Genomic DNA, 13,160 nt, shown 5'->3' with positions numbered 1-13,160 from the left:
GCCTGTCTCAGACACCTCTCAAATCGTCAAATATAATTACTTTAGAAGTGATTGTACATTTTGAGGCAGTATTATAAACATTTCAAATGCAAAGGGGATCAGAAGAGTTAATTTCACCACATCCTGTTACTCCCATCTTTCTAACGCCTAGTTGTTACTTTGAATCATTGTTTATCACAAACTACAAAGACATCTGTACCCACCTAGTTGAAAAAAACCTTGCTACATCCCAATTCTTTCACTCGCTCATTCCCTTTTATAGTAAACTTCAGGAGATAGGACACAACTCAATGTGTGGGTGAGCAACATGCATGCAATTTGCTACTAATCAGGATCAATTGCACTTTGAAAGGATTGTCTGCACTAACGTTTTTCCTTCTTCCTAAACCAGAAATGGCTGAAGTATGCAAAAATTGGTCAAGTATGCCTCGTTTACACTGGCAGCCAAATTCTCTTAATTGGCATTTTGATCAATCAGATGAGCGCTGAAAAGGATGCGATTGCTGAAAATACCTATTAGTGGGGGGGGGGGACACAATCAGAAATGGGCTACCTATGTAAACAGCCATGTACATAAATATATCAAATTAGTTATTTAAACCTCAAGTACTGGTACAGAGTGATTACTTGCAGTGGCCCTCGATGTTATCCAGAAAGAGGTTCAAAGCTCTACCACAATACCAGCAAGGAATCACTCAAATTAACCAAAAAATATTGAATTAGTTTCAACCTTGGAATAAGCTTAACACAAGTGGCCATATCCTAAGAATTTTTACACTAGATTGTACATGAGTGAAAATGCCACACTTGTAAGTAAACCCATGTGACATTGTAATTGAACCAGTTTATCCTGAGTCACCATCTAACTCCCTCCCTGAGTATCAAAGGGCTTAGGCCTAGACAACCACGTAAGGTCCTTAGTAATCAGTGACCTTAATCAAATACAAGGGTGGGGCGAAAACCCGCAGACACTATGATCTCAGTGGAACAAGTTAGACAATGTAGACCAACAAAAAACAAGACAAATATGTTGGACTAAAACATTTATTTGCAATAATGCAACATCCCATGTTGGTTTCGCATCCAGTGGGGAACCTTCAGCATCCAATGCAGTTAGTCCAGCTGTGTACATAAAGCATCAGGGTTAGAATGTATTACAAGGAATTGTAATTGTGGAAAACCATGAACATTGTAGCCTATCCCCTGTATAGTACGTCGTCCAGATGAAGAATGCGTTACCTTCTTTTCACCCCTTATATTAGCATACACCATCGGTAATGTCAACTAATAGCAAGAGTACAGTACAAACAAATACTTGCCTTGACAAAGCCGATGTCATTCGCGTACTGCCTGAAGCACTGGCGGCACATGTTGAGCCCGTATTTACGGATCAGACCGTGTCTGTTCGAGCATACCCGGCTGAAAAACAAATGCACGTATTAGAGAAACACGGCGAACATGATTTAATAAAAGTGTCCAGCAAGTTCAAGCGCATTCAAATTTACCCAGATAGCTGGTTAGCCGACATCAGTTTCACATAGCTAATGTTAGCTTCAAGCCAACTTAACGAGCTCCTGTACTATCTACTAACGTTAGAAACTAATTATTTAGGCCGCGAAGTTGGAGCGGGGGATAAACCGGCAAAATTCAGATTGAGGGGTATATTGATGGCTGGAAATACATTTTTACTAGAAACATTTACTAGAAATTGCAAACTGCTGAGTTTAACATGCGAGAAGAATGTGAGGGTCGGGTGTTAATCCACATCGGCCGCCATATTAGGTCGAGCGAAGACTCCATGTGGTTCGAATTGTACACTAAGAATTTGGGTCCGTGAAAAACTTCCGAACTCTAAAATGTACTCGAAATTGAATAATAACAACTACTAAACAATATATTGAACAAGACTGACCAGGATCGGGATCCCTGACCGAACTTTCTTGGGTGACTCCAGTAGAGGCTCTGATGTCCCATCTTGTCTCGTTCGAGTAGAATGTCGAAAAGGAAGAAAAACGGGTGCGCATGCGTTAATAAAACTACTCTTCTGGGCTTCTTCCGCCCGCAATGCATAGTGGGAAACATCGCGTTGCATGCATTCTTGTAGTACACCACTAGATGACGCCAACAACATGCAGCAGCAACATCAACACATCAATCGCTCCATCTGGACCGTTGTGCGGCTGCGGACTTACATAGATTCTGAAGGTACAGGTTTTCAGTTATCCCCCATATCAGGATAATTATTTGGATGAAGAGCTCAACAAATAATTTGCACAAGCAGAAATCATTCATTCAAAACGAAACATGCAATGTATACATACAATATTAGATACTCATAACTAGTCTACCCATCTTTCTCCATCTCAAATCAAATGTATTTGCCACATACACATGGTTAGGAGATGTTAATGCGAGTGTAGCGAAATGCTCTCAAATGGATCAAGTGGCCCCGATGATCTGGTTTTGATGCAGGGTCCTGGTGCAATCATATATTAAATAACATGCATGAAAAAACTGCCTTAAATGTGATTTATCGATCACTTTGGCACATTTTTCCGATGTATACCGAACAAAAATATAAACGCAACATGCAACAATTTGAATGATAGTACTGAGTTACAGTTCATATAAGAAAATCAGTCAATTGAAATAAATCATTAGGCCCTAATCTATGGATTTCACATGACTGGGCAGGAGCACAGCCGTGGGTGGGCCGGAGGGCATAGGCCCACCCGCGTGGGAGACTGGCCCACCCACCGGGGAGCAAGGCCCAGCCAATCAGAATTTGTTTTTCCCCACCAAATTATTATTACAGACATAAATACTCCTCAGTTTCATCAGCTGTCTGGGTGGCTGGTCTCGGACGATCACACAGGTAAAGAAGTTGGATGTGGAGGTCCTGGGCTGCAGTGGTGGTTCTAGACCATTTCAACTGGGGGGGGGCCAAGCTGGGGCCAGTTGTTCTTATTAGAGGGGCCAGTTACATTAGACGTTATTGTTGTCATATCGTTTTGCATGTGGTACGATACTGTTGTGTTCCGCCTAAAGCCGCCCCTCTAGAAAATGTGTGGGTTAAATTAGTGTTCCGTGTTGCCACTGTCTAATAACGGATGTAAAAAAAGAACGATAGCAAAAATTTGTTATGAAACAATTATTTCATACTCCACATTTAGGGCCCCAGAACCGCTAGTGCTGGGCTGGCGTGGTTACACATGGTCTGCAGTTGTGAGGCCAGTTGGACGTACTGCCAAATTCTCTAAAATGACTTTATGGTAGAGAAATGAACATTCAATTATCTGGCAACAGCTCTGGTGGACATTCCTGCAGTCAGCATGCCAATTGCACGCTCCCTCAAAACTTGAGACATCTGAGGCATTGTGTTGTGTGACAAAATTGCACATTTTAGAGTGACCTTTTATTGACCCCAGCACAAGCTGCACCTGTGTAATGATCATGCTGTTTAATCAGTTTTTTGATATGCCACACCTGTCAGGCGGATGGATTATCTTGGCAAAGGAGAACCGCTCACTAACAGGGAGAATAATAGTAGAACAAAATACAAGATACACATTTCAAAACTGTTCTTTTTGAAGTGCTGAATAGAAAGAATAGTAGATGGTAAATATCATTTTCCATACAGAATTTGACTATAACTTGACATGGAGAACTTTTTTTATAATTTATTTCAAATGGCAGGTTGTGAGCATGTTGACAAATATGTCAGTCTTACATTTCGTTATCCTTATACAGTAAATATGTAGGACAAATCATCAGAAATAGGGGTGTTGTAAAGGAGTTGGCTACTGTAAAAACGTAACACGGTATTGTATGGCCTTTCTGCCCCATGCAAATTTATACAAGATCACCTTTTCTACATGACTTGCTTGAAATTCATTAGATTACAGTGTATCAATGAATTTCAGATAATGAGTGGAATGCATTGTTACATACACTAACTGGTCAGTATATTAGGTACACCCTATAGTACCAGGTCAGACCCCCCTTTGCCTCCAGAAGAGCCTGAATTCTTCGGGGCCTTCTACAAGGTGTCGGAAACGTTCCACAGGGATGTTGGTCCATGCTGACGCGACGGCATCACACAGTTGCTGCAGATTGGACAGCGGTACATTCATGCTGTGAACAGCCTGTACCATTGCATCCTAAAGATGCTCTATAGGGTTGAGGTCTGGGGACTGCGCAGGCCACTCAAGTAAACTGAACTCACTGTCATGTTCAAGGCAATGTTTTTCCACTCCTCAACTCTCCAGTGTTGATGATGGCGTGCCCACTGGAGCCGCTTCTTCTTGTTTTTAGCCAATAGGAGTGGAAACCGGTGTCGTCGTCTGCTGCAATTTGCCCATCTGTGACAAGGATCAATGACTTGTGTGTTCCGAGATGACGTTCTGCACACCACTGTTGTACTGCACCATTATTTGTCTGTTTGTGGCCACCTGTTAGCTTGCACGATTCTTGCCTTTCTCCTTCGACCTCTCTCATCAACAAGCTGTTTTTGCCCACAGGACTGCCGCTGACTGGATGTTTTTTGTTTGTCGCTCCATTCTCGGTAAACCATGGCGACACTGTCATGCGTGAAAAGCCCAGCATGTCGGCCGGTTCTGAGATACTGGATCCGGCGCACCTGGCACCAACGATCATACCATGCTAAAAGTCGCTTAGGTCACTTGTTTTGCACATTCTAACATTCAATTGAACACTAACTGAATGCCTCGATGCCTGCCTGCCTGCTTTATATAGCAAGCCACGGCCACGTGACTCACTGTCTGTAAGAGCAATCTATTTTTGTGAACGGGGTGGTGTACCTAATAAACTGATTGGTGAGTGTATAACCCAGGCATTTTAGCAGTGCATTGTACACTACACAATTCAGTGGGTTTAGAGGCTAGTCAAAGACCACTCACCTCTTCTCTCCCCGACACACTCAACCCTCTTCATTTCGCTTCCCACCTGGACAAATCCACGGACGACGCAATCGCCATTGCATTGCACACTGCACTCTAAGCTCACCAGAAAGCTCACGGCCCTGGAAGTGAACTCCACCCTATGCAACTGGGTCCTGGACTTCCTGACGGGCCACCCCCATGACTACGTGGCCTCACACAGTCCCAACTTCATCGTCAAGTTTGCTGAGGACACGACAGTAACAGGCCTGATTACCAACAACGACGAGGCGGCTTACAAGGAGGTAGGAACTCTGATGGTGTGGTGCCAGGTAAACAACCTCACCCTCAACATCAGAAAAACAAAGGAGCTGATTGTGGACTTCAGGAGGAACCAGGCTGGGTAGGACCCCATTCTTTTCAAGTTCCTCGGAGTACACATCTCCAAGGAGCTAAAATGGTCAAACCACATGGACACCGTGGTGAATAAGGAATGACAGCGACTCTTCAACCTCAGGATGCTAAAGAAATTCAGCTTGTCCCCGAGGGCCCTCACAGTGTTCTACAGGAGCACCATCGAGAGCATTCTGCCGGGCTACATCACAGCCTGGTACTCCACCGCTGCAGACCGTAATGCGCTACAGAGGGTGGTACGCTCAACTGTAACACTGGCCAATAGCTTCTATCCCAAGACCATCAAGCTGCTGCTGAATAGCCACCAATAGTCAGGTACCTGCTCCCCCTGTCCCAAACCTGCCCCCCCAACTTCCTGGTTCAGTAGTTAGTTATCCGGTTTGAGCAATTTGATTAAGTGATATAGTTAACTGTATTGTTAAACAAATGACAAGAAAATTATATCAAAAGTAAAGTGAATATTGCATTTTGAAAAGTAGATACTTAGATTGAATTGGTATCCAAATTGAGTGACTTGGTGTTATCATCAATTGACTTTGTGTGTTGAAAATTTTAAATGTGCTTAGAGTTTTGAAACATGAGCCATTTTGATGATCTGTATAGATTTTTGTGCTTAGAGTTGTGAAAATGTACCACTTACTTGTGAAAATTGCACCAAAGTGATTGAAAAAAATGGTAATTATGCCAATAGTATGTGAATCAATAGCAAAGTACGTAAGAAAATCAACAAGATTAAATTTGTTTCATAGTATATAATAAGAAAAAAAAATACAACAGAACATACTGTGTACAACAACTACCAACACAGAAGTGTTCCAGTAAAAGTAATGCCAATTGCACCATCATTTATTTTTCATGATTTCTTGAATATTTAACAATAATGGCCTGAAGTTAGGCTAGTAGTGATACTCGTTTTGCCTGTATTTTGTATAGAATATAATCAAGAATAATGTAATATACCGACAATAATATCCAACTGGTTTAGATTATTATCATAGTGGCATATATCATTTTCTTTGTAAGAAAACAGATCAGAAGAAGCCTTTGTTTATCTACAAACAAACTAGTAATTCTAAATACATATTATACCGACTACATGTAAGATCTCCATATTGTTACATTGTTATAAGCTACAATGCAATGGTTCAGTTGAATGCAACATTGTAGCACACTAGCCTAATATATCAATTAATGTTTTAGGTCTTGAGAGTCCCTATGGAGTAATGCATTGTGGGAGTCACAGCCAGGCAGTGCTATTTGGTACTTTGTGCTAGCTAGCTAGCTAGCTGGCTGGCTAATGTGTTATTTTGCCCACAAATTGGGAGCAGGAGAGAAGGAATGGAGGAGAATGAATACCTCGATTCATCGCAATGTTAATTTCGGCAGAGAAAGCTGCATAGCACGACTAATATTTTAGGTAACTATACAAACGCATTTTTGTCACACTATGAAAGTGGTTGCGACAGTCTGTTTTGGCCAATGATTGAGGCGCGACTATGGAGTGCTTGCTTTTAAATATAATACGCTCGCTCCAGCTAACTTCTACGAGACAAATGTAGCTTGCTAGCTAGCTACCAGCTGCTATTAGCTACCATAACATCACTCGGTGAACAATGTTTAAGCTTCTAAATATAGCTAGCTAACTAGTTGTGAATGATGTAACGTTACACCTACACGGCACGAATCCCGAGCGGAATGGGGTTGGTGGATTGATGTCGGTGTTCACCGCTCCAGGCGCTAACAAGACGATTGCTAGTGTCGGGAGGAGGAAGCTACTTTCACTTACATGAACTAGATTTGGCTAGAGAACCCCCATTTCCTTCTTGTCCAACATGTGCCATGGGAAGGAGGACATGTTATACCGAAATGTTTATTACATTAATGTTCAGAAACATAAGAAAACGGTCTAGATTGAAATGATAGGTAGTGGCTAGCTTAGCTCTATATCTTGTTAACTGTGTGTATCGTGTCATGTAGTGAAAGTTAGCACAGGCGTGTAATGTACACTGTTAAGTACACAAGGACACCGTTTGCTGATGGCTACAATGTATTTGAAGTGCATGTTTAGCAAAAAACAACAACTTCATTGCTGTGTTTTAGGCAAGGGAGTCTGATCCAGTGCAAAGGCTATTTAGCTTTCCATTTTGTGGATGTCTTGATATGTGTATTGATTGTGACAGTGCCTCTGGGCAGTAGACACAGATGAGCCAGTTCAAGCAACAAACGCTGCAAAGATGAGAAGAGAATAGGGAACTAATCATAGAATGTTAAAGTGGATCACAGGCTGGTATGGGAGGGCTAGTGTGTGGAAATTAACAATCTAAATCGTGATGACTGGCTGCAGATACTTTTATATTCACAAAGTATTAGGCCTAAATGATGATCATGTCTCTTACAGTTTGACATTTAGGCTACTGGTTATCAGGAACGTTTTTGTCAATGTATGTGGCGTTGGCAGTGGTGCATTTTGTACATGGGTTGTCACTTACAGTGCATTCAGAAAGTATTCAGACCCCTTCCCCTTTTCCACATTTTGTTATGATACAGCCTTATTCTAAAATGGATTAAATAAACATTTTCCTCATCAATCTACACACAATACCCCATAATGACAAAGCAAAAAAGGTTTTTAGAAATATTAGCATATATGAAAACAAATACCTTATTTATATTACTATTTAGACCCTTTGCTATGAGACTCTAAATTGAGCTCAGGTGCATCCTGTTTCCATTGATCATCCTTGAGATGTTTCTACAGCTTGATTGGAGTGCACCTGTGGTAAATTCAATTGATTGGACATGATTTGGAAAGGCACAATCCTGTCTATATAAGGTCCCACAGTTGACAGTGCATGTCAGAGCAAACACTAAGCTATGAGGTTGAATTAATTGTCCGTAGAGCGCCGAGACAGGATTGTGTCGAGGCACAGATCTGGGGAAGGGTACCAAAATATTCCTGCAGGTTTGAAGGTCCCAAAGAACACCGTTGCCTCCATCATTCTTAAATGGAAGTTTGGACCAATCAAGACGACTCTTAGAGCTGGCCACATTGGAACACAGCAATGTACAGAGAGATCCTTGATGAAAACGTGCTCAAGAGTGCTCTGACTGTGGTGAAGGTTCACCTTCCAACAGGACATTGACCCTAAGCAGGAGTGGCTTCGGGACAAGTCTCTGAATGTCCTTGAGTCGCCCAGCCACAGCCCGGACTTGAACCCAATAAACATCTCTGGAGAAACCAGAAAATAGCTGTACAGCGACGCTCCCCATCCAACCTGACAGAGTTTGAGAGGATCTGCAAAGAAGAATGGGAGAAACTCAAATACAGGTGTGCCAAGCTTGTAGCATCCTACCCAAGAAGACTCGAGGCTGTAATCACTGCCAAAGGTGCTTCAACAAAGTACTGAGTAAAGGGAATGAATACTTATGTAAATGTGATATTTCATATTCTTTTATTATACATTTGCAAAAATGTCTAACCTGTTTTTGCTTTGTCATTATGGGGTGTTGTTTATAGATTGAGGGGGGAAAAAACAATTTAATACATTTTAGAATAAGGCTGTAACGTAACAAAATGTGGAAAAAGTCAAGGAGTCTGAATACTTTCCGAAAGCACCGTATCCACTCTTATCATAAAATAAGTTTTATTTTACTGAAAAATTGTATATGGACTCCGATAACAGCCATTGTTTTATTATTTATGGTATGTATGCGGGTTACATTTAATAAAGTAGCCATGTTTAGTAAAGACAATAAGAAATGGTAAAATGTTCTCTTATTTTGTTTTCTAGTGGGTTCCATGCACAACTCTACGCTGCAGCCTCTGAGACCAACATGCCTTATGGGAATCTCACCTGGCGTCACTTATATTCCACAAAGACACATGTCTACATTCTAAAAATTTGCGCTAGCAACAAGTGTTAGCAACCAACAGAAGTTTAAACTGTTTTCTACCAAGACTCCCTGCCTGCCTTCCCCAAGCACAGCAGTGCCATTAGAAATTGCAAACCTGCCTTTTTTCAGTTTCTCTACAATCAACTCCTCTCCCTTCCCAAGGGGGGTGACTGCCTGTCATGAGATTCCGAGTCTACAAGAGGAAGGTACAATACACGACGAGTCCCAAGTCATGTGTATGTGCTGCATGTTTCTGTACTGGGCATGTTTTAAATGGAACAAATGAAACAAATGTATTTGAAAACAGTCATAGACAATAAAATGTCATATATTGTGACATATTTAGTTCAGTTGAAGGAGCCGGACCCACTGGATCAATTGAATGATTGAATAACTTATTAACTCCTGTAAACTCATATGAACTCTGTTACATAATCTTACTGTATTGTATCTGTATTTCAAAAAAGATAATATAAATAACGACGCCAATGACAACATTAGTAAAATAACTGCAATAGCAGGCAGGATAGAGTCCAAAACTGGCCACAGGATATGATATGATTTGTATTTTATCTCCAGGTGGTGATACTGACATTGGTGGTGGTGGTGTGTGGCCTAGCCTTCTGGACCAGTGGGAAGCAGAAGAAGAGCAGTGGGGTGGTGGTCCTGAAAGAGGCTGAGGGGGTGAGGAGAAGCAGCAGTAGCCAGGTACAGCCGCAGGCCACACCTGAAGTCAGCCGGATACCTAACGTACCACCCATCGCACCTGTCAACGAGACACACCCGAAGAACCAGCCTGAAAAGCACCTGGAGAAAGAGGAGGTGGTAAAACCAGAGGTGGACAACACCACCCAGGTCTACCGTGGCATTGTGTTCCAGCTCAACTTTGACCAGACAGTGAGACATGAGGAGAAGTTCAGGGCAGCGAGGAAGAAGGACGATCTGGTGGTGGTGGTCCAGGTGCACAACAGACCTGACTACCTGAGGCTGCTGGTGGAGAGTCTGAGGAAGGCCAGGGGCGTGGAGAGCATCCTGCTCATCTTCAGCCACGACTTCTGGTCCCCTGAGATCAACCAGGTGGTGGCCTCAGTGGACTTCTGCCAGGTCCTCCAGATCTTCTTTCCCTTCAGCATCCAACTGTACCCCCAGGAGTTCCCGGGCCACGACCCCAGGGACTGCCCCAGAGACATTTCCAAGATAGACGCCTTAAAGCTGGGTTGCATCAACGCAGAGTACCCCGACTCGTTCGGCCACTACCGCGAGGCCAAGTTCTCCCAGACCAAGCACCACTGGTGGTGGAAGCTGCACTTTGTGTGGGACAGGGTCCGGGCCCTGAAGGACCACCGGGGTCTGGTGCTTCTCATCGAGGAGGACCACTTCCTCTCCCCTGACTTCCTCCACTTCCTCAAGCTGATGTCGATCCTGAAGAGGGAGAATTGCCCCGACTGTGACATCCTATCTCTGGGGAGCTACGGCCACATCAGCTACCCCAGTAAAGCCAACAAGGTGGAGGTGAAAGCCTGGAAGTCCACCGAGCACAACATGGGCATGGCTATGAGCAGGGAGACCTACCAGAAACTCATCCAATGCACCGACGCCTTCTGCACCTATGACGACTACAACTGGGACTGGTCCCTGCAGCACCTGACCGTAACCTGCCTACCCTCCTACTGGAAGGTCATGGTGAGCGAGGCGCCCCGGGTCTTCCACGCTGGGGACTGCGGGATGCACCACAAGAAGTCTGTGTGCATGCCATCCAGCCAAAAGTCCAAGATAGATACCATCCTACAGAGCGGCAGCAATCAGCTGTTCCCCAAGAACCTGCTGATTACTAAGAGACTTCCGGCTAACGGGGCAGGGGGGGTGGCGCCCCACGTGAAGAACGGCGGTTGGGGGGACATTAGGGACCATGAACTCTGCAAGAGCTACCCTCGATTACAGTGACCTTATTATAATTGTTAGGCCTATATCGTTACTATTCTCTTTTTTTGCATCCTCTGAATTTAAGAAAAAGAAAGCCTTTTGAAAATAATCTTCATGGAATATTTCTTCATATTGCCTGTTTTATCTGACTCTTCCAAATAAAAAGTATGATGGGTTTGGACTTCTTTGTCACATGTCTCTTTATATATCCAGGACATAGATTTTTATTTATTTATATATATGTAGATAGTTGAAGTTGGACGTTTACATAATTTTAGGTTGGAGTCATTAAAACTCGTTTTTTTCAACCACTCCACAAATTTCTTGTTAACAAACTATAGTTTTGGCAAGTCGGTTAGGACATCTACTTTGTGCATGACACAAGTAATTTTTCCAACATTTGTTTACAGACAGATTATTTCACTTATAATTCACTGTATCACAATTCCAGTGAGTTAGAAGTTTACATACACTAAGTTGACTGTGCCTTTGAACAACTTGGAAAATTCCAGAAAATGATGTCATGGCTTTAGAAGCTTCTGATAGGCTAATTGACATCATTTGAGTCAACTGGAGGTGTACCTGTAGATGTATTTCAAGGCCTACCTTCAAACTCAGTGCCTCTTTGCTTGACATCATGGGAAAATCTAAATAAATCAGCTAAGACTTCAGAAAGAAAATTGGAGACCTCCACAAGTCTGGTTCATCCTTGGGCGCAATATCCAAATTCCTGAAGCTACCATGTTCATCTGTACAAACAATAGTACGCAAGTATAAACACCATGGGACCACGCAGCCGTCATACCGCTCAGGAAGGGGACGCATTATGTCTCCCAGAGATGAACGTACTTTGGTGCGAAAAGTGCAAATCAACCCAGAACAACAGCAAAGGACCTTGTGAAGATGCTGGAGGTAACAGGTACAAAAGTATCTATTTCCACAGTAAAACTAGTCCTATATCGACATAACCTGAAAGGCCGCTCAGCAAGGAAGAAGCCACTGCTCCAAAACCGCCATAAAAAGCCAGACTACGATTTGCAACTGCACGTGGGAACAAAGATCGTACTTTTTGGAGAAATGTCCGATGAAACAAAAATGGAACTGTTTGGCCATAATGACCATCGTTATGTTTGGAGGAAAAGGGGGAGGCTTGCAATCCGAAAAACACTACCCCAACCGTGAAGTATGGGGGTGGTAGCATCATGTGGTGGGGGTGCTTTTCTGCAGGAGGGGCTGGTGCGCTTCACAAAATAGATGGCATTATGAGGTAGGAAAATTATGTGGATACATACATTGAAGCAACATCTCAAGACATCAGTCAGGAAGTTAAAGGTTGGTCGCAAATGTGTCTTCCAAATGGACAATGACCCCAAGCATACTTCCAAAGTTGTCGCAAAATGGGTTAAGAACAACAAAGTCAAGGTATTGGAGTGGCCATCACAAAGCCCTGACCTCAATCCCATATAAAATTTGTGGGCAGAACTGAAAAAGCATATGCGAGCAAAGAGGCCTACAAACCTGACTCCGTTACACCAGCTCTATCAGGAGGAATGGGCCAAAATTAACCCAACTTATTGTGGGAAGCTTGTGGAAGGCTACCCGAAATGTTTGACCCAAGTTAAACAATTTAAAGGCCATGCTACCAAATACTAATTGAGTGTATGTAAACTTCTGACCCACTGGGAATGTGATGAAAGTAATAAAAGCTGAAATAAATAATTCTCTACTATTATTCTGACATTTCACATTCTTAAAATAAAGTGGTGATCCTAACTGACCTAAAACTGGGAATTTTTACTTTGATTAAATGTCAGGAATTGCATCTCAATATTAGGACAGTCTTCTTAATGTTTTGTACACTCAGTGTATGTAAAGAATAATATATATGTGTGTATATATATATATATATATATATATATATATATATATATATACAGTAGCAGTCAAAAGTTTGGACACCTACTCATTCAAGGGTTTTTCTTTATTTTACTATTTTCTACATTGTAGAATGGTAGAGAAAACATCAAAACT

The 13,160-nt window shown here is 42.5% G+C and overlaps 2 protein-coding genes across 3 annotated transcripts; one reads left to right on the top strand and one right to left on the bottom strand.

Annotated features, from left to right (window-relative positions):
• Positions 1-1,030: 1,030 nt before the first annotated feature.
• Positions 1,031-2,045, bottom strand: LOC115169372 (40S ribosomal protein S29). The gene is made up of 3 exons (XM_029724971.1): positions 1,913-2,045; positions 1,320-1,419; positions 1,031-1,122 (listed from the first exon to the last, which is right to left on the bottom strand). The coding sequence occupies exons 1-3, from the start codon at positions 1,972-1,974 to the stop codon at positions 1,114-1,116; spliced, it is 171 nt and encodes a 56-aa protein (XP_029580831.1). The 5' UTR covers positions 1,975-2,045; the 3' UTR covers positions 1,031-1,113.
• A 4,473-nt stretch (positions 2,046-6,518) lies between these two features.
• Positions 6,519-11,310, top strand: LOC115169272 (alpha-1,6-mannosyl-glycoprotein 2-beta-N-acetylglucosaminyltransferase). Of its 2 annotated transcripts, none has more exons than XM_029724853.1 (3): positions 6,519-6,729; positions 9,104-9,412; positions 9,786-11,310. In XM_029724853.1, the coding sequence occupies exons 2-3, from the start codon at positions 9,386-9,388 to the stop codon at positions 11,148-11,150; spliced, it is 1,392 nt and encodes a 463-aa protein (XP_029580713.1). In that variant the 5' UTR covers positions 6,519-6,729; positions 9,104-9,385; the 3' UTR covers positions 11,151-11,310. The 2 variants fall into 2 exon arrangements, with proteins under 2 accessions (XP_029580713.1, XP_029580634.1); XM_029724774.1 differs by having other exon boundaries at positions 9,104-9,442.
• Positions 11,311-13,160: the final 1,850 nt, after the last annotated feature.

This window comes from Salmo trutta, chromosome 1, assembly GCF_901001165.1.
Source record: "Salmo trutta chromosome 1, fSalTru1.1, whole genome shotgun sequence".
In the NCBI taxonomy this organism is placed as follows: Eukaryota; Metazoa; Chordata; class Actinopteri; order Salmoniformes; family Salmonidae; genus Salmo; species Salmo trutta.
Note: the sequence above shows the minus strand (reverse complement) of the source record. Positions and strands in the feature narration are given on the sequence as shown.